This window comes from Numenius arquata, chromosome 25 (assembly GCF_964106895.1).
Source record: "Numenius arquata chromosome 25, bNumArq3.hap1.1, whole genome shotgun sequence".
Lineage (NCBI taxonomy): Eukaryota > Metazoa > Chordata > Aves > Charadriiformes > Scolopacidae > Numenius > Numenius arquata.
In genome coordinates this window covers 6262849-6283295 of record NC_133600.1, presented here as the reverse complement: position 1 = coordinate 6283295, position 20447 = coordinate 6262849, and the positions used below count along the sequence as shown (strand labels likewise).

Sequence of the window (20447 nt, the reverse complement as noted above, 5' to 3'; positions counted from 1 at the left end):
AGAGCTGGAAGGTGGCGAGGGAGAGGAGGAAACAGCCTGTGTGTGAGAGAGAGACCGCAGAGACAGATTGCTTATAAATCACTCCTGGGCCTGCCAAGCCCTTGCCAGGCATCTGGTAGATTGCGTTATGCTATCTGGAGAAAGTTTAATATAAAAAGCCAATAATCCCTGTGATAAGAGGGGTGATAAGGGACAGCGCAGCCTCGGGTCCCACAGGAGCTGGCCTGGACGTGGCAGGGAGCTGGAGCTGGTCCCCAGGCCCCGGCCGTGGGAGCTGCCTCCAGCCGAGCAAACCGGGTGGCCGGCAGCGCTCCTCCCGCCGGCAGCCATGGTGTGGGGAGGCCCCAGGCGGCTGCACCGCAGCGGCTGCCGGGAGAGGGAAGGGGCAGGGGCGGGCGAGGGGCTTCGGGCAGCGAGAGCCTGGTGCCCAGGTGGCAGCCCCCCCGCCAGCCTCTGCTCTGGCCCCCAGTGCTGCTGGGGTCCCTATCGCCCCATGGGGCCTGGCCTGAGTCACGGGCAGACCCTGTGCCCGGCCCATGGCAGCAGCGTGTGGGGAGGGAGAACGCGACCCATGCTCTGGGACGCAGGGCTGCCCATGGGATGTGTGGGGATGGCCCAGGCAACCCACCCGGGGACCCTGGCCGGAACTCGCTCCATGAAAATGCCTCCCTCGTCCCAGGCGCCTCCCCGTGTGCCCCGAGCGATGCTGCCCCGTCCCGCAGGCAGGCCCTGCTGCTTTAAAGCACTGGAAGCCACATGGTTTCATATTAAAGTCAGGAGGGAAACTTTGCACAAGGGTTTTGCCACTGGGCCCAAGCTGCTGAGGGCAGGCGTGTGCCCAGCAGCGCTGCCGGAGAGTGGCCGCCAGCAGCTCCTCTGCCCAGCCCTGGCCGGAGCCGGCCCTGCCACCAGCAAAGATGGGCTGGGAAATAGGGGAGAAGCCTGTGAGCTCCAGCAGTGTGGCATGGGGCAGGCTGTGGCTAAGAGCCCACAAGCTACCAACCACTGTGCCTTATAAAATGCCTCACAGATGACTGAATATGGGGTGGCAGTGGGGGATGGCACTCTGCAAAGCCAGGCTCTACATCCCAGGGAGGGACTGGGATTTGCTAGCAGCTGGTGTATGGATGGCAGCTGAAATTTAACAGGTTTGGTGGGTCTCAGCCCTGTTTCTACTGGAAGAAGCCCACAGCATTCAAACCACAACTGAGAAGCAGAGGAGGAGCTGGTGCCTGAACCTCCAGTGAGGTCCTGTCCACACCGTGCTGAGGCATGCGGTGCCCAGGGGAGCCCGAATTTCTCAGACTCAATCCTGCAAAGCACTTGTGTATGTGGCCAGCTTTAGGTGTTGGGACTCGAGATTGGTCCTGAGGCAGGGGGCAAAGGAAAAATCCTTCCTTGTCTCAAGGCCTGAATTGCTGCTGTGCCTTTTTTATTTCTTCCCCTTTAATTCCAGGCAAAAGAGACGGTATTCTCAGGGTAAAAGCAGGATCTTAAAGCCTGCATTTCCAATGCAATGACAGCATGACTTTCACCTTGTGTCCAGAGCTTCAGAGAAGAAAGTGTCTGTACAGCATCTCTCCTTGAACCAGTGCTGGAGTGGGATATAATATCTGAATAATTTACAAGGGCTCTTCATTAAACAGATTTATTTTTGGCAGCTTTGTTAGTCTGCTTCTTTTAGGAACGAATAGGAAGTTGCTCTGGTCTCATTAGGACATCCCTGTACGAACCCTTCCTGCTGGGGCCGGGGACTGGGACAGCCTATTGCTCCATTATCAATGCTAAATATAAACTCCCCGTCTCTGGGTAACCAGGCTCCTGCGCCAGTGGCCAGGCGACCTGGCAAGCGAGGATGTCGCTAGACATGTACATCGTGGGAAGTGAGAGCGATGGCAGGAGAGCATCATGGAGGCGCGGGAGAGGCCCAGTCCTGCACCAGCTTGGAGAGGGGCACTGCTCCTGCTGTCCAGCCAGATGAGGCCACAGGCTTGGGCAAGCTCAGGATGTGGTGAAAGGCAAATCTCAGCGTGGACACAGTGTGGTACAACCTGGGGGCAGACGCAGCGTGCTAGGAGATCTCCACGCATACTGCAGTGCCTCAGTGATGGTAAAGGCAGGCACAGCACCTTCCCCCCGGAAGGCTGATGCCAAGCAGGGTGCTGCCGGAGAGGGGGAAGTGGCTCCTCCAGCCCCCATGTCCTGGTTGGCCCGGCCTGGAGACACCTTTGCCATCTTCCCACACCAGGTCCCTGTGCAGCGTCAGGCCCGTGACTAAGCTGTCAGCATCAGCAGCCAAGTCCTTGGCTGCTCTCTGTGGCCCCTCCAAAGGGTGGTCCAGCTTCCCCAGGAGCACTCCCTGGAAAGCCATGGGCAAGCTCAGCCCGACTGCGGCCCAGCCCTGGCTGCAGCGAGAGCCCGGCATCCCTCACCCAGGAGCTGAGGTGTGAGGGGAGTGGGGGATCCGTCTGCTTCAGCTGCAGCTTCCCAACATTGCCGTAAAACCGCCTCATAGCAGACAAATGTCGGTTCTTGGAGAGCTCCTACACTCCAGCTCAGAGCTCCCTTCCACTGGAACCCCTCATTTCCTGAGCCAGGTCTGAGGTGGGCTGTGGGAATCCCCTCCTCTCACTGGGATGTGTTTAAGGCTCCTCCACACGCTGTTTTGCTGCTTTGCCCAGGCCATTCTCACCTCTGCTGACACACGCAGGCCCACTGCTTGGGCCAGGTTATAATTCCCCCTTCTTCAGACGCAGATACATTGCCCAGCTGGAGACAGGCCCATTAAAGAGTCGTTTACTAGGCACAAGCGAGTTTGTGTTCCCTTGGATTGGGATTTGCCAAGATTATACCATAAATTGGTGTGTTTCCTGGAAGAAAGTAAGCAGAAAGAAAAAAAAAAAAAAGAAAAAAAAGGATAAAATGGAACGTTTTGTAGCCAACATAAAAGCCAATAAAGGAACATTTCATTTCCCACTTGGAAGGGACCAACTGCGAGTTGTTGCAAAATGAGAGCTGGGCTCCTGGGCTTTCACCCCCACAGCCTCCGATTTCCAACATGTGATTCAAAGTACAGCGTTTGTATGCTGCATATTTCTTCTGCACTTAACATAATCATCTCTATAGTAGATACCCAATTCCTATAATGGATTTGTGACGGTCACCTGCAAGGCCAGTCTGTTCTGTGCTGGGAGCCAGGGAAGGTAAAGCTCTCGACCCAGGCACTGCACATCTGAATCATCACATAGCTGAGGGCCAAACCCTTCTGCATCCCTTCCTTTCCCCCACATGGCAGAAAGGTGACAAGCCTGGCAGGGAACATGAGACATGCTCCAGACTTGCTCCAGTACCTCCCACTGAAGGCAGAGCTCAGCAGAGAGGCAGGACAGCTTGGCGAGGGGACAGCAGTGACCCAGCCTGGTTACAAACCACATCTCACTACCCTTGTGCCAAGCCCGAGCTACGGTGGCTCTGTTTCTCAACATGTAAAAAGGGGACCAGGATGCTGATCAGCTGGGGGAGAGTGTCTACCCTGCTTTCCAACCCTTATTCTGCAGGGACGTAAAGCCTGCCTGCACTATTAATAATCCTTGGCATGAAGCTGTCACAGTTTACACTAATATGGAGATGTCAAAGTGAAAAAGCTACTGCACAATACGCAGGAGGTGTCACAATAACTCAGCTGCTATATTGTTGTCTTTAAAAATAAACACCACAACAGCCCAGCCTGCATTGCTGGAGTCATGACGTGTAGGGTTTTATTTTTAATCAGAAAACGCACTGATTTTTAAAGATAGATGCAGAGCAGCATCTCAAATTGATGAAAGCTCCCTATGTGCTCACACACACCACCTGTATTCCTGCCTGTTATTCTCAGGCTGACTTCCAAGGACCTGATCCCACCTCAGCTCAGGCACGTTTGTGTGCATGGCTTGCAAGAGGCCCCATGACAACAAAGTCCTTCCAGCAGTCAAGCCTGTGGCTGAATTCCCCACCTCGCTGCTCTCTGTGGGGATGCAACTGATGCCCCAGGACACAAACTGCAGGGTCTGCTCCTCAGGCAGCAGGTTTAGGACCAAAGTTGGCATCCAGAGCATAATTTTCCATTGTTTGGAGAGGGGAGGTCTGTCTGGGGCCAGTTGCAGGTGAATTCCCTTCCCTTTGCTTTCCTTCCTGCTCAGCAAAAGCAGGGCTGAAATAAAGGAAAACAAAACCCCTATGTAAACAAACTCCGTTCTGCTGCGTGGGGAAGGATGTGAAAACGCGCCGCATCTGATGGCGTCCCCTGCATGGCCAGCACGGCTCAGATCCTGCGGTGTCACACCAGGTGTGACAACCGGTAAGGAACCAGAGCACTGGCTTCATTAACGGCAGAGCTTCCCCTTCCCTCCAACACCTCCCGATAAACACGCACCCCGGGACCCGCAGCAATTATCTCTACCGGGCAGGCCAAGACCGGGGCGCTGCGGGCGGCCAGAAGCCGGCCCGGCTCTCTCCCGCCCCGCCGACGGAGCCGGGCTCGCCCCGCGACCCACCGCCGGCCCCGCTGCGGGGCCTTCCGCAGAGCGGCTACCTGGGCCCCGCTCCACGCCCCGCTGCGGCCGGCGCCCAGCCGGGGGGTCCTGCCGCGGCCCCGGCGGCCAGGAGGGGCCCGGGGAAAGGGGCACGACAGCCGGCAGCCCCGGGAGGGCACGGGGGGAGGGGGGTACGGCCGGGGCTCCTGGGGGGGGACGTCGCAGGGGGAAAGGCCCGTCCCGCCCCAGCCCCGCGCCCGGCGGCGGGGCGGAGAAGCCGGGCGGCCGCGCCGGACCCGACCCGGGCCCTGTCGAATTCCCGCCGCCCGGCCCGGCCCGGCCCCCCACGGCCCACAGCCCAGCCCGGTCCGGTGCCCGCGGCCGGCGGCGCCGCGCGGCGGGGGCGGGGACCGGCGGGGGCGGGGGCGGCCGTGGGCCCGCCCGGCCCGGGGAGGCGGCGGCGGCAGGTGGTGCCGAGCAGCCGCAGGACGGAGCCGGAGCCGCAGCCGCCATTAGACAATAGGCGCCGGCGGCGGGAGCGGCGCGGGGCGAGCGGCGCGGCCGGGACGGGGCGGCCGCGGGGCGGCCGGGCCCGGTGCGGACAAAGGCGGCGGCGCGGGAGCGGGCGGCGGCACCGGGCCGCTCCGTGCGGGGGCCGAGCCGCAGCCTGACATGATGTTTCCACAAAGCCGGCACTCGGTACGGCGCGGCCGGGGCCGGGGCGGCGGTGGGGCCGCGGGGCGGGGCCGGGCAGGGCACCGGGGGGCGGCGGGGGCCGGGGCCGGCCCGGCGCGGGAGCGCGGCACGGGGACCGTCTGGCCTCCCTGCGGCGGCCCCGGTGAGGCCGCGGTGACCGGGAGCCTCCCGCCGCCGGCAGCGAGGGGGCGGCGGTGGTCTCCCCGCCCCGCAGCCCCCGCTGGGCCCCGTCACGGCGGGGCTGGGGGGCGGCGGGGCCGGCAGCGGCGCCCAGGGGAAGGTTCCGGGGGGCGGCGGCCCCGTGGGTGACCTTGGGTGCGTCCCAGGCCCGCGGGGTGCCCCAACGGCCCCCATCGCCGCCGGGCCCGGTGCTGGGCTCGCCGTCCCGGCCCTGCCCGGTGCGGCGGGAGCGGGACGGGCCGGCCCCGCGCCCAGCGCCGTCTCCCCTCGTTGCAGGGCTCCTCTCACCTGCCGCAGCAGCTGAAGTTCACCACCTCCGACTCCTGCGACCGCATCAAGGACGAGTTCCAGCTCCTGCAGGCCCAATACCACAGGTAGGTGCTCCCGCGGCATCACACGCAGGAGTCGCTCTGATCCCGCTGCTTCGCTGTGTGGACCGAACGGGAGCGCCGAAGAGGGGACCCAGGCAGGTGGCTTGGGTCACCTTTGGCTGGAGGAAGACCGAAGGCAGGGCATTGGTCGTGTCCACTCGGGACCCCGGCGAGGAGAACGTGCCTCTTCCCTCCCCAGCCGAGGTCTTCCCTCCCAGAGCCACTTGACCAGCGCTGTGCAGGGCTCGCCAGGCCTCCCCTGTCTTGCTGGGAGTTTTCCTCGTTTCTTCTCACTGGCTGCCATTCTTGGACGGCGAATGCTGCAGGGAGCGCTTAAATCCAAAAGCTTCTGCTTTTCTGTGGGTGTGTGTGGAAATACTTCTGCTGACCTGAAAGCTGCCTTGTGACCGTCTGTTGCTGTGTGTGTGTGTCTGAAATAAACGTGAATCTTTTGGGTTAAATCGGCTGGGTGATACCCTCTGCTGCAGCCCGACAGGCTGCAAGGTGCCAGTTGTGGTCGGTGCCCCGGTGCTGTGGGGCTGCGACCTCCCCGTCTGTCTTCCCCGTCCAGGGCCCGAGGTGGTGTTGTTCTGGCAGGAGTGGGCAGAAAAACTGCTGGGAAGTGGCTATTTCCTGGTGTCCCCATGTCTCTGGTCAGTGCCAGTGAGGCAGCAGGGGAGCCCAAGAAGCAGCCCTGCCAGAAGGGAGGCTGTCTCCCCACCCCACCCCCTTGGACTTAATCTGCTCGAAAAGAAGCAGGTTTTGTGTAGGTGAAGCTGTTTCTTGTTTGAAACATAAAACCACAGCACATGCCGGCTGCAGTTGCTCGGCTGGTGAGTTGGAGTCTCATAAAACACTGGGACCAGCGGCAGTTTCTCTGAAGGGTGTGAAGAACCTACGGGAGAGAAAAAATCCTTTCTTCTGGAGGGATGTGCTGCACTTGGGCTTCCCCCCACCATCCAGAAATGGGTCTGGCTTTGGTGTGAAAGTTGTATCGCAGCATCTCTTGAGTGCTGCCAACAGATCTGTGCTAGAAGCCGTCCCCAGCTGCCAGTGGCCAGTTAGGACAGGCAAACCCCTCTTCGGGTGGCCACCTCTGCTTCTGCCAGTTTTCTCCTTCTGGCTGATGGGATTTGCCGGGGGGAGGTTGGTGTCCAGCCAGTGGATAGCTGTGTGCTGCTTCTCCTGAAGGCGTGCTGGTGGGACTCCAGCTGGGAGGGTGGGAGCGCACTCTGCTGCGGTGGCTGCAGGGCCAGCACAGGGTGACCTGGCTCCGGATGCCCCTTGCAGTCCGGACGGTGGTGTCCCCGGCCTGGCCAGGATGGGGCCCTGCAGGAAGCAGCTGCTCTGTGGCGATCAACTCTCTCACCTCCTGTTTGTGGTTTTCTTACTGTTTTCTGGCTTTTCAGCTTGAAGTTGGAATGTGACAAACTAGCCAGTGAGAAATCGGAGATGCAGCGTCACTACGTCATGGTAAGGACCATCCCCAGCAGCCAAGCGCGCGTGGGGGGACGCCGGCGGTGAGCAGGAGCCTTCTCCCCGAGCAGCGGCAGGTCTCTGGGCAAGGCTGGTGCTAGCTTTTCTGAAAGCAGGGCTTTTTTATATTTTGTGTTGTCTGCACACCGTGGGTTTGTGAAATGTGGGGAAGTAGCAGAGAATTGTTGGATGCAGAGAACTGATGGCCCCAGTGTCTGACTGCATGGTGGGTGGTGATGGGGTCCTTGGCATGGACCGGCAGCTTGTCCGTACTCCCTGCACCCTGGGGAGGTGACAGCTCCTGCGTGCCCGGGAAGGAGCTGCGAGGTGCTGGTGTGCGGGCGCCTGGAAACACTGGGAGAGACAAAGCAGTCCTCCAAGAAGTCGTGAGGCTGGGAAGCCCCACAAGCCTGGCAGGAGCTGGAATCGGAAACCAGCTGCTGTGCGAGAGCTGAACCCTCTGCACCTTCTCCTGACCCCGGCAGCCTCACAGAGCCCTGCTGCTAAGTACGAGCGTGTCTCCCGGTGTGCGTGTCCCAGCACAAAGTGTGCAAATCCCAGGCAGTGCCTGGTGAAGCTGTGGGACATGGTGCTCCGTGTGGGCAGCAGGCTTAGCCATAACTCTCCAAAGAGAAATCTGCCAGGAAACAGCCCCGTTCTGGCAGGCAGGGTGACAGTTTGCCTGCCAGGTAATGGCTCTGTCTTCCCACGTATGGAAGAGCCGTTGGAGCAGAGGGGAGGGATGCCTGGCAAAGCTGCTCTGTACCTTTCCTATCAAGGAGTTAACAGGAGGTTGTGATGCTCTCCATAAAGATGAGCTGGTGCCTGCTTGCCAGCTGCTGCACCTGCCCTGGAAGGAAGAGATAAGGTGTAGAAATTAATACAGCAGCTCTTCAGAGCAGAGTTAGGACTTTAGAACCAGAAATAAGGGAGCTGGCCCCTCTGTCCTCCTGTACTGCCCGTGTGTCCAGGCTCCGAGGCTGTGGGGAGCTTGGCGTGCTTGGGGCTAGGGCCAAGGAGAAGAGATCACAGCTTTCCTTGTATATTAGTGGGGAAGCCTGCCCCATTCTCGCCACTAAATGATTGCTTCCTGGGCCTCGCAGCCTGCATGGAGACTTTCATCTCCAGGTGTGGCTGAGATATATATATATTTTTTTTTTTCCCCTTAATGCTGACAGTCACCAGAATTGATTCAGTTTTCCGTCGGCAGCAGAGGGGAAGGGCTATTGCTCGTTGTGCAGCACTCGAGGCTCTGCAGGCGCAGCAGCTTCTGCCTCATCTGCGTGGCTGAGCTGGAGCCGCACAGAGCTGCTGTCGCTCCCCAGCACAGCGAGTCACGGGAAGCGAAGAGGAGGATTTCTGTGAATGTGCAAAGCTGCTACAGCTGCTCCAATTTTTGAATAAGTCACAATTAGCAGCTTGGGGGTCGGGCTCCCGCTTCCTGCTCAGTCTTCAAAATGCAAAGAAGCCTCGTGAGCCAGCGGTGGTGTTTGAGCAGACTGAGATCATGGCGATACCAAGCTGGGTGCTTCTCAGACTTGTGGCGTTGGTACCAAAATGCCAGTGATCTTCTTGAATTAAATGAGCGCAGATGTGGATTTTTCTTTCCCTTTGGAAGAATCAGGATTGCAGCCTGCGAGCTGAAGGAGGATATGTCTAAATTCTCAAACATCAGCCTTAAAACAGCTTCTTCCAGGGGTCAGGAATTGGCTTCTCCTGCCAATAGATTGCTCTGTAGTTGCCTGTTGCTGCTGTGTGGGGTTTTTTTTTGGGGGTGTTTTTTTTTTTTTCTCCATGTAGCTTCTTCCCAAACAGCTGGGTCTGTGTGCAGCTGGATGTGTTACTTGTTAGATGAAGCCCAGTTGTGATCTCTTCCATTTGCTGCTGAAGCAGCCATGATACAGGCCAGGCAAAGCCTGGAAAGTCAGTCTGCTTGTCTCTTGGCCGTGGATATGGAGGTCTGTGGGTCCCTGAGCCTTTTTCCAGGTTTGAGGCAGCATCGCTCATCTCGATGCAGGCTGCCAAAAGATGTCTCTGCAGGATGTTTCACAGGGCCCAGTCAGCAAGTTCCCGGGTCTCCGTCTACAGTGGTGTGAGGCTGGAGCAGGGAGGGCAGCGCTTGGTGCCTGCGCCTGGAGAGGGTCTCTGCGTCTGCCTCCTGCTGTCTTTGTGTCCTAGGGCTGGCCTCTTCTCCTTCCATCCTTGCCCAGCCTTTGTAGAAGACCTTGCTAGGAAAGCAGTAGTAGTCCCCAGCCCTGCTGTGTGGAGCCGCTTTACCTGGTGGAGACTTGACTGACAATTTCTTTTGTTCTCTTCTCCCTCACTCTACAGTATTACGAGATGTCCTACGGGCTGAATATTGAAATGCACAAACAGGTAGGGGGAAGGCAAGTGCTCTAATTCCTGGGGAGGGTGGGTTGGCTGCTGTGCTTTGCCCTCTGTCACTTCAGTGGTATTTCAGGAACTAGAAATGCCATGACCCTGTAAAATGTCAGAGCTGCCTTTGAAATGCAGGGACCCCCACCTCTCAGGACCACAGCGCCAGGCTGCGAGCTCCCATCCCGAGCTGTGGGCACGCTCTGGTTCTCCCCAGAGCCCAAGCAGGTATTTAAGTACCGGACAAGGTGGTTGCAGGCAGGGTCTGGAGCTGTGGCTCAGCGTCGGTCAGCAGACACAAACCTGGGGTGGAGGGCAGGAGATGATCCTGGGTCCTTCCCACCCTGGTCCTGGGTGGGCTTCTGGCCCTGCTGCCGTCCCCGGAGCCCGGAAAGGCTTGTTGTGATCACCCCGACACGAGAAACGCCTTGGGCTCCCCCGGGCTCTTGCTGCAGTCGGGCCAGAGCACTTCTCTGGGGCTGTGATTAGGTAATGCGACCTTCTAAGAAACCGCCTTGTGATGGAGACTGTGCTACAGCTTGGATAAGTTTGTTCATTACCCTCACTGGTGGTTAAGTTGTTAATTATCCCCAGTGGCTAATTACCTGTGCTGTTAACAACATGAGCCTCCTCCGAACCTGACTCTATCTGGCTTCAGCTTCTAGTCACAAAGTCGTCTGTGTCTCGTGGCTCAGTGAAAGCCTCTTAGTGCAATTCTGCTCCCCCCACAAAGGCATTCAGTGCCTCCCATCCCATCGCTCTCCTTGAGAAGCCCACGAGACTGGCTTCCCTGGGAAAACCTGCATCTTGGTAAAGGATTTGAGCCACGAATGCTCACTGCTGTCCCTGGAACTGTCTCAGCCTAGTCTGCTCCCCTGTGGTGGGGTCCCCTCGGCTGGTTTTGGTGCACACCTAAACACTTTTTCTCTGTGTTTCTTTTGGCTCCATTGGAAAGTGATTTGCAAAGGGCCAGTGGCTTTACTCTTTCCCAGGAGGAAAGCATTTAACACCCCAGAACTTGCCACCTGCTGGTATGAGCCCAGTGAAGAAGCTGCAGTCCTCGTGCTCTCCCTGAATAGCCGGGGGGGGGGGCTTGCCTTTGGGCAGGGGGAGTCTAAGGAGATGAGCAGCCGGTCTCTGGGGCAGAGCGGGGAGTTTCAGCAGAGACGAGAAACTTATTGTAGTCAGCAGCATTAACTCATTTAACAACGTAGGGAGGGGCCCTGGGGGCGAGGTGACCCCCCTGTGGCACCAGGATGCTGCCAGCATCTTTTGGGGGGGACTGTGTTTTCTTAGTGCCGTTTGGGGACTTGGGCAGGGGGGCAGCCAGCACTGAGGGTGGTCAGTCCCAAGCTGCCTGATGCCTTTCCTCTCTCTTCTTCCCACCTTCTAGGCTGAAATCGTCAAGAGGCTAAATGGGATTTGTGCGCAGGTTCTGCCCTACCTGTCGCAAGAGGTGAGTCCCCACCTCGGCCTGGGGGGCGCCGGGGCTGCCTCCCCCATGGGCAGCCCCTGGTCTGGGGGACCTCGTCACTTGTTCTCTGCCCCTGCACTGGGATGAGGCCTTCGAGCAGCCCCCCCAGACGCTGTGTGGTGGCGAATGTGCCCCTCCGTCCCCTTTCTGGCAGCTGTGGACAACGATGGGCTCTGTTCTCTCCTGCCAGTGATTCCCAAGTCATCCGCCACTTCTGCATCAGTGGTGGGAGTTTTGGGTGACTAAATGGGGGAGGGGAGTGTTTAAAAAAATACCTCCATATGGCTTCTCCTTGAGATCTGGTTCCTCTGCCTCATTAATTAATGCAGCTGATGGGCTCCTCCCACTCCCTTGAGAAATTAATTGGGAGGGATCAGGAGATGCTGCCTGAGGCAAGAGGAAGATGAAGCACCTCCAGTGCAGTCTCTGTCCATCTCCCCACAGCACCTGCAGAGGCCAAGCCCCACGGCTGGTGTTTGGTCGGGACTGGCTGTGGGTGGAGGCTGTTTCTCGGTGGGGGGAGCTGTGGGGCTGGGGGACGGGCTGTGCTTTTCCCACCCACCTGTTCTCTGTGAGGACAAAGTGGCTCCTGGTCAGATCAGAGCTGCCTAATAACTAAGCCACCACTAAACCTTTTGCATCTCAATGCAACCCCTTTCCCCTCCCCAACCCTGTCCTGCTGCCAAGATGGAAAGAAAAATCCACTTGCTGGAGCGCAGTGGAGAGGCCTGGTGTTCAGAGACTCGTGCTTGCAGAGGAGCAAGTACAGTTGTCCTTTATTTTTTAAAGTATGTGATACAGCTGTTACTCCTGCCTGTGTTCGGCGCAGCTGTGCTGGGCTCTTCCACAGCAGCATCTTCCAGCTGCTGGGATGTGTCCTAAGGAGTGGGGAGCTTCCGAAGAGCTTCTGATTTTAGGGTTTGTTTTGTTTGTTAGGAGATGTCATTTTGTGTCAGGTCTGGGGGGAGAGGCAGGGGGCATTGCCCACCTTAGAGCCCTTCTGGCCAAGGATCGCTGGACCTGTGCAGGGCAGGACAAGGATGGGGGCACGAGGGGACCTGCCTAACCCTGTGGTGAGGAACTCGTGCCTCCTTCCCTGCTCCTCGCTGCTGTGGTGCTGTGAGGCCCTTGTCACAATGAGGTGTGTGCAGGTGTCTCCAGCTGTGGGGTTGCCCGCCCTGCCTCTATGCCCTGATGTCTCGGTGCTGGCAGCTGAGATAACGTGTGTGGTTGTCAGACCCAGCAGGGCTGGGTCCCTGCTCTCCTTCCCTGGGATACTAGAAATGACCCTGAATTCCTCTGTTCACTCCAGCATCAGCAGCAAGTCCTCGGAGCCATTGAACGAGCCAAGCAGGTTACGGCGCCAGAACTGAACTCCATCATCCGTGTACGTGATACATGTTTAGTTTGGGTTCGGAGGGACAGGAATCTGTGCCTTTGGCCTTCGAGACAGAGCTGGACAGGGGAGTGGGAACCTGGGGATGTGCCCCATGTACTGGGAGGAGGCTGCGAGTGCTGGGCAGGTTTTGTCCATGTTTGTTGTGACATGGGCATGGGTTTGCGGGGGAGCAGGGATTCCTGCTCTGTCCGCACAGGGTGCAAGGAGAGGAGCTTTGGTTTTGAGCAGGAACCGCAGCAGCTCCTTGACATGAAGACACCATCTGTTCTTGGTCAAGGTCAGGAGGGCTTTAACCACATCCTTGGAGCATGCCAGGGTCTGAGGCCAGATGTCCTGTGGGCTAGGGGCTGTGTGTCGTGCTGGGGACACGCTGTTGAGTCTTCTCTTGAGGCTGTCACAGTCCAAGGACTCCAGAATATCTCTCTTTTTGGTTTTGTTTTTATTTTTTTATCTCCTGCAAGGCTGCAGTGTTCTCCAGGCCCCTGAGGTCCCTGGTTTAAGCTGGGTGGCTGGCACAGCCTGCTCAGCCCAGGCCCTTGAGTTGGGGCCGAAGTGCACTGAAAATGACAATTTCCCTCTCCTGTCTTCCCATCTGTCCTTCGTTCCCTACAGCAGCAGCTTCAAGCTCACCAGCTGTCGCAGCTCCAAGCCCTTGCTCTGCCTCTGACTCCGCTCCCCGTGGGCCTCCAGCCCCCATCCCTCCCTGCTGTCAGTGCCGGCACCGGGCTCCTCTCGCTCTCGGCCTTGGGCTCCCAGGCTCACCTCTCCAAGGAGGACAAGAACGGCCACGATGGGGACGCCCACCAAGATGACGACGGGGAGAAATCGGATTAGAGTGAATGGGGGGCCGGGGGGGAGGGGGCTGTCGGGGGGTGGGGGGCGGGTTAATGCAAGATGCAGTATCTCTCTCTAGTTGCTGCGCAGCAGAATCGCAGGGGCTTGTGTTCGGTGGCAGCTTGCCAGGCCTGTTCCCACGGGCAGCAGAGCCTGGGGATGCCCCCGCCGCCATCCCAGCGGACAGGCTGCTTCGCAGCAACACAAGCGCCGTAGCAGTTACCGTGTGGCCCATCGTGCTCTCCCTGTGCTCAGCCTGGCTTCCCTGTCCCCGCTCCGTCACACAGCTGAGCCAGAGCCTGGCTTGGGCTGCTCTGGGGCCACTTGCCCCCTGGCTGTCCCAGCTCCTTGGTGCCACGTGGCTCCCCACCGCTCTCCCCTCGGTATTTAAAGATGCCCCTTGATCCTAACAGTTTCTGCACAACTCCCTGCTGGGATCCCTGTCCCGAAACCATCTCCTCCCTCCCCAAGCGCTCTTGATCTCGTCGCACCACCCCGTCCCTATCCCCATCGTCCCTGCGCTCCTCCTGCACTAATACCAGGCCGGCACCTTGCTGTTCTGCATGTATCTGTTCTTGACCGGCACCGCGGCCGTACGTCGCGCTCCGGCCACAGGGGTTTCTCCTTGGCTGCTCCTTGGCCTTGGGCTGGAGGGGGAGCCTCTGCCACCCGCTCCCTTCGGCACAGCACCTGGCTTCGGGGGGCTCGGGTGGCCGGGCAGGGGGGCAGGCAGACCAAGAGCCTTTCCTGGTCCTCCCCTCCCCGCGCTCCTGCCCCCGTGTAGAGGATACAGCAGCTTTCTCTGTTCTTATCTCCGTGCGCTAGCGTGTCTTCTAAAAAAACAAAAATGGAACAAAAAAAGAATGAAACTAAATAATAATCTGGTGTTTGTATATAGTCCTTTAGAAAGATCTTGTTTTGCTTTTTGTGTTTAATCACTTGACCTATAATAAGAGGAACTGAAAATGCTGTATCAAGGACGTACAAGCTGTGCCTTTCAAATAAAGAAATAAGAAGGTTGGTTAAAACCATGACTTACTGCCTGCTTTCTTGCCGCCTTTGGCATGACATTAAAATACTTCCTTCTCTCTTCTGCCCTCCAAAGTCGGGGAGTCGGTGGGGAAGAACAGGTAACTTTGCTGGCTGACCTTGGACTCTGCCCTGGTGCTGTCACACCTCCTGGCAGAGCTGCCCTCCCTGCTCCAGGTGAGTGTGTCCCAGACCAGTCCCTGCCTCGCCTGGTGGGATGTGCTGCCCTTCCTGGGGGAGCCCCCCTCTCCCTGGGGGTTTCTCTGAGCCAGGAGAAGGGGGTTAACATTGACACCTCAGGTTCTGGCTTCTATCTGACTCTTGTCTCCGCAGCTGCTGGTAGAATGAGGACTGTCTTTGTTGCCTCCATCCCTCTCGGGGACTCCATCCCTCCCATGGGCATCCTTGCAGAGCCGCATGCCAATGCTGGAGCTTTGGCTGCGTCTGCTGGAGCCAGGGCAAGGAGGCTGCCAGGGCAAAGCCAAAACAAACTGGAGAGCATGGCAAAAGGGACCTGGGAGCTCTTGAGATGAAAAGCAAGGAGGGCAGGAGTGAAGGGCCACGGGGGGCTATTGGCTCCACGTGGTTCAGTAATGCACGGCAATGGTCCCTGTGGGCTGCCGCAGGCCTGTCTGTGCCTGCATAATTCATGTTTCCTGTGGGTGCAGAGGATAAGCTGCTTCTGTGGCACTCAGCCCCTCTGGAAAATCTGGCCTGTGTTGCCCTGGGGCTGAGATTGCTGTAATGGAATTGGCTTTCAATAATTAGAGCTGTCCTCTGGCTTCAGAGCCTGCTCTGCCCTGATAACATCTTCCCCTCCCTATCTCCCAGGCCAGCTGGAGTGGGAAAATTTCCTTCCCCTGGGAAGGAAGCTATACTGGGGGGGTGTGTGTGTGTGTGTCTTGCACCCCCCTGGCTGCTCACCAAGGTTGGAGGACTGTGGTGGCACAGACAGGGAATCTGACGAAAGCCAGAAGGGGAGCAGCGGCCACTGTCCTGATGGCGCTGGGCAAAGATCAGGCCAAATGCCTGAAGGGCAGGATTTGAGGGGATTTGCTGAACCAGCTCCTGGGACCAGGTGTGACTCTGGAGTGGTGGCCCTTGGGCTGGGGCTGTGTCTGCTGCGGTGGGAGAGGCTTGGGGAGAGGTGCACGGTGCTGCACAAGCACCTGCGGCGCTGCAGCTCTGCTCGGCCCCTTCCCCAGCGCTGCTTCTAGGGGGGCTCCTTCTGGCGCGGACCAGCCCGTTGAAAAGAGGGGATGGAGGGACCGGTGTCCAGCTTGGTCTCGTGTCCCACTGTCCTGGGAGCACTGGCCAGGCCTGGCACAGCTGGGCCATGTCCCCAGATGGGTGACAGAGCCTGTGGGCAGCGTGGAGGCTTGACAATGCCTCGTTATCTGCCTGAGACGCCCAGCCAGCATGAAACGGGGGGGCTGGTTCCCGGCACAGGCTTGCAAGGGACGGGGAGGGAGGGGGGTCTGCGGAGGAGCATGGCCCCTGCGGTGGCCTTTGAACACCAGCTGCTGGCCGGGACTGCAGGACTGCCCTGTCCCCTGCCAAACCGGGTGCCCCGTGCAGGGTCTGATGCTCCCGACGCAGCCATTGCTGTGGGCAGATGCAGAGGGAGCCCGTGGTGGGAGCAGAGCTGCTGCTGCTGCATGGCAGGGGCTGGCCTGACCTCAGCACCTTTGGGGGTCCGGAGCAGTGGGCAGACAGGTCCAGTGCTGCCCCCCGGCACTGCGCAGGGATCCCGGTCAGGAGCCATCGGAAATGCTGCTGGGAGCTGCAAGACCCACAGCCGCGTGGCTGCTCCGAGGGACTCGGTGACACTGAGCAAGCAGGTTTCCGATGTGAAAGGCCAACACGGCTCCGGGCCAGGGGCTGCTGTGGTGGACGGTTCTAAAACCATCTCTGCTCTGTAAGTGCTGCTGAAAACCCTGCTGGGAGCAGGGGGGCTGCAGGGGGGCTGCAGCTTCTCAAGCGCTTTCACCTTGGGGTCACTGGTTCAAACTCAGCCTGGGGGTAGGAAGCACCATAAGTGGATGTTATTCCTGATGGGTGTGCAAGGGAGGAGGATTTAGGAGAAACTGGTCTGGGGTGTTTTCAGGCTGGCAATTTCAGAGCAACAGACGTCCCTGTTGTTAGAGCTAATTAGCAGCCTCAGTTCAGTGGGCAAGGGGTCGAACAAACCACAAGGCTGCTGGTGGAGCATCCTCAGCTGCCAGCAGGCCAGGGCTGAGCTTCCTGACTGGGCTGTGGGCATCTCCGGGCTCCCTGCTGGAGACTAAAGACAGAGCTTTTGGGCTCTCCAAAATCCTCTGCGCCTCCAAGCAGATGCTGAGCTGAGCCTCGTGCTCCGCTCCTGCTTCCCCGGTGACCCATTCCTGAAGTTTCACACCTGAAGGGTTTCCCTGGGTGGTGGGAGGGAGCCTGGTGTCCCATCCCATGGACGAGCAGTGCTGCAGTTCCCCATGCTTCCAGCCCGGCTGTTTGCAACCGCTGGATTTGCTTCCGGATCTCTGAAGGGAGTCCTTTCATAGGGCACCTTACCAGATTTGGGCTCGGATATAACTGCATACCAAAATATGCAAATCCAACCCGTAACAGCCACACAAAAAAAAAAAAAAAAGGGCTAAAAACACTCCCTCATGACTCTCCCAGTAGCTGCAGACTTGAGGAAACACCTCTTCTTCCAAACAGGCTGCTCTGCCTTGTAACCTCTCTCACAACAGGAGCCATGAGCCCCTCTCCTGCCCTGGCAGAAGAGGCTCAATGCTCCTGAGAAGCAGGTGATAATGGGGCCTCCAAAACGTCCCTGATCAGGTGCTTCGAAGGGGTGCTTCGAGACTGGCTCCTGGCAGAGAAACCCCTTCTCTTTGTGTGTGAGAGGGGTGTCATAGAGGAGTGGGAGAGGGGCACAGGCTGAGAACCCGCTCTCCTGGCACTGGGATCCCTGGAAAAACTCAGCAAAGCCCTGGCTCATTGAGGGGGGATAGAGAGCAGCCTGGTGACAGCCACTGTCCCACTGTCCAACAAGCTTTTGGCTGTGGCAGACAGAGCCGGACAAGTCCCGAGAGCAGGGGCAAGACCCCGTTTGTCAGCGCCCCATGCCCCGGACACACAGCACCACATTTACCCAGGTTTGACCTCGATTCCCGCTTGCAGCTGCCAGGGCCCTGGCAAAACTTTGCGGTCTCACATCTCTTCCCCCTTCCACCTGCCCCTCACTGGAGGGGTCACAAAACAACCTCTTTCCTCCCCGAAGAGGGGAGTGGGTGCCAGTTTTTCGCTGGGTGAAGGTGATTTCCACACTTGTTTGACTGGGTCTGTCCCCCTCAGCTTTTCCCATAGGACAGATCCCTGTCGCCTCCATGGCAGCAGCGGGAATCGCCTCCACCACATCCTCCTCCCACTCCCACCCTCCTCATTTTTCAGCCCAGCTTTGCTTGAAACAATGGCCCAGCCTTGGAGCCAGGAACGCTGCGCAGCGCGGAGCAGGGCCTCCTTCCCAATTCATCACTAATGCAGGAACGCCAAGCCCTTCCTGGCTGCAGAGAGCACGAGATAAAAGCTAAAAGAGGCATCAATAATTAAAAACCACTCAAAGCCGGTAAGTGCAAACAGGAGCCAACGTACAGATCGAAGGCAGCGCCAGAGACGAGTCTGTCAGCTGCTGGGCTGCTCTAAGGGCTCCCACATCTCTCCTGTGGGCGCCCCCCTGGCCCGCAGCCCTGCGGTGACGAGGTGTCCCTGGCACAGTGGAGCGGGGGCTGTGGGTGGGAGCACATTGGTGCTGCAATGTGCCGGGGGGCCCTGCCTGGGCAGAGTGGGAGAGACCCCCCCAGATCCCTGGGCTCCTGCCTGTGGTTTGCCTTGCAGATGCCCTGGGGACACGTGGCTTTAAAGAGCAGGGGATGTCACCCGGGGCCTGGCGATGGGGACCTGTGGTTCAGTCCCAGGAGCATGGCTCGGTCTGCTGGAGAACCTCGATTTCCAGGGCAGCTTTGGCTCAGATCTCGCTGACTTGCTGCCAGTCCCGTCCCTGTTTCCCTTCTCATCGCTTGTTCATTCCAGGACAGACCCCAGCCAGGATAAGACCCCTGTTTGTGCCAGCTGCTGGTATAAATGCCCAGGGAAATTCACACTGCCTGCCTGGGGATGTCAGGAACCCGAGAAATGACTTGACCTGTGGCGCGGAGCCGGGGCAGAGCTGGGGTTGCCGTTGCTGGAGAGGGCAGGAGCCACATGTTTGTGTGCCCCAGGCTGGCACTTGGGGAGGGAGCTGAAAGGGGAAATCCTCGGGGTAATTCCAGCAGCAGTAACCTGTTTTGCTTGGATGTGGGTTCAAATGGAGCTCCCAAGCATCCCGAAGCCCGGGCTTGTTTGGTTTCTCTGCTGGTTATAAACAGAATTGCTGATTACAGCACTCGCCTCTCAGTCTGGCATGGATTTAAACACCCTCGTCCTTTGGGGCTCTTCCAAGCGCTGCCGTTACCAGGCACAAGTGCGTGGCTGCTGCGGGGAGCGGCCGGTCCCTGGCTGAGCATCCTGCAGTGGTGGCGGCACCGGTGCTCGGCTTTGCTGGCGGGTGTCAGCCTTCTGCCCGTGTCCCTGCGGAGGGAGGAGTGGGAGCAGCTCCCTTTGCTGCTGCATCCAGAGGCCCCTGGGTGCAAAGGGTTAACCACAGTTGTTTTCTCCCCATCCAAGCACACGCTGAAGCAAATTAATCTCTGGGTTACAGGCTGTCCTGCTCCAGGGCCCACGTCAATCATTAATGGAGGGTGATGAAGCCGCGTGTGACATCCATCATTCCGGAGCTGACTGTTCCTGGTTTACCTGTGTCACCCTCCGAGACAGGAGCGCGGAAAAACTGCCTAAGCAAAACCAGCAATTTTTCGTAAGGACTTTTGAAAAATGCTGCAAAACATCTTCTCGGTCTCTCCTTCCCTTGAAACATGATCTGAAATGTTTCCAGCTTTTCAAAAAACAACTTTCCTTAAATAAAAAAAAAAAAAAACCTGCCCCAATAAGGCAAACAAAACAAATTCTCCAAGACTTTACATTTGGATTAAAATATATATATTCACATGTGCAGATACATGATATACACCGGTATACACACACGTGTACGGGCGTACACCAAAGGAGGGTTTTCCATGGATTTTGGGGCTGGGGTGGTGGGCTAGGGCCGTCCCTGCCCGCGGCGCTGGATGCGGCCGGGGAAGGCGAAGGGGCCGAGGCCGAGGGTGGACGGGGCCGAGTGCTCCTCGGGGAGCGTCTGGGGCTGGAGGGCCCCGAGCCCGGCCAGTGCCATGGGGAGGGTGCCGGTCCCTGCCGGGCACCGCGGGGAGGGGGGAGCGGCAGCTGGCAGCCCCGGGACGGGCAGAGCCCCCGGTGCCCTCCTCCTCGACCCCGCGCAGCAAGTAAATAACGCGATTAATAAAAGATCAGGATGAAATATGAGGCACTAAATATTTAGCAATGTGCCTGTCGGTGCCCAGGTGCCCAGGTACAGCAATACTTAAGGATCGTTCCTCGCTGTCCCTTTACGCCCCTAAACGCGGTGACTTCCCGGTGGGACGGGGGGGGCGGGGAAGGGCCCCTCGGCGGGGCCTGCCCGGGGGAGCGGGGGCCCGGAGCGGGGCAGGACCCGGGGGTGGCGGAGCTTGCGAGGGGCTGGGGCGGCCGGGCCCCGGGACCCTCCCGCGACAGAGCCCGGGGCCGACCGGGGGCCGCGCCGTTCCCCGCGGGGCGGCTGAGCGTCCCCCTCTGGGCCGCCACCGCCCCACGTTACTTTGAGTGGCAGCCGGCTGCCGCCGCAAGGCCCTGTGGGCCGCGTAGTCCGCCCGCCGGGCCGCCCGTGGCGGAAGCCCCGACCGCTAGCGGGTCCAAGCCGTGCCCGCGCGGGGGGACGGGCGGCGCCGCCCCGGGCCCCGGCGGGAGCAGGCGGGACGGAACGGGCGCCGGCGGCCGCGGCCGCGCACGTCGCCATGTGCGGCGAACTACAACTCCCAGCGTACCCCGCGGCGCCGCCGCTGGGGCTGCTGCGGCCCGCTCGCTTCTCATTGGCCTTCCTGGGATGTGGCGTCAGGAGCCCA

General features: G+C 59.1%; 1 protein-coding gene across 2 annotated transcripts; it reads left to right on the top strand.

Annotated features, from left to right (window-relative positions):
• Positions 1 to 5171: 5171 nt before the first annotated feature.
• TLE5 (TLE family member 5, transcriptional modulator) lies at positions 5172 to 14344 on the top strand. 2 transcript variants are annotated; one of them, XM_074163659.1, is made up of 7 exons: positions 5172 to 5213; positions 5667 to 5764; positions 7171 to 7234; positions 9569 to 9613; positions 11007 to 11069; positions 12400 to 12474; positions 13099 to 14344. In XM_074163659.1, exons 1-7 carry the CDS (start codon positions 5187 to 5189, stop codon positions 13318 to 13320), a joined length of 594 nt encoding a protein of 197 aa, XP_074019760.1. In that variant the 5' UTR covers positions 5172 to 5186; the 3' UTR covers positions 13321 to 14344. The 2 variants fall into 2 exon arrangements, with proteins under 2 accessions (XP_074019760.1, XP_074019761.1); XM_074163660.1 differs by having other exon boundaries at positions 5187 to 5213; positions 13102 to 14338.
• The last annotated feature ends 6103 nt before the right edge of the window (positions 14345 to 20447 follow it).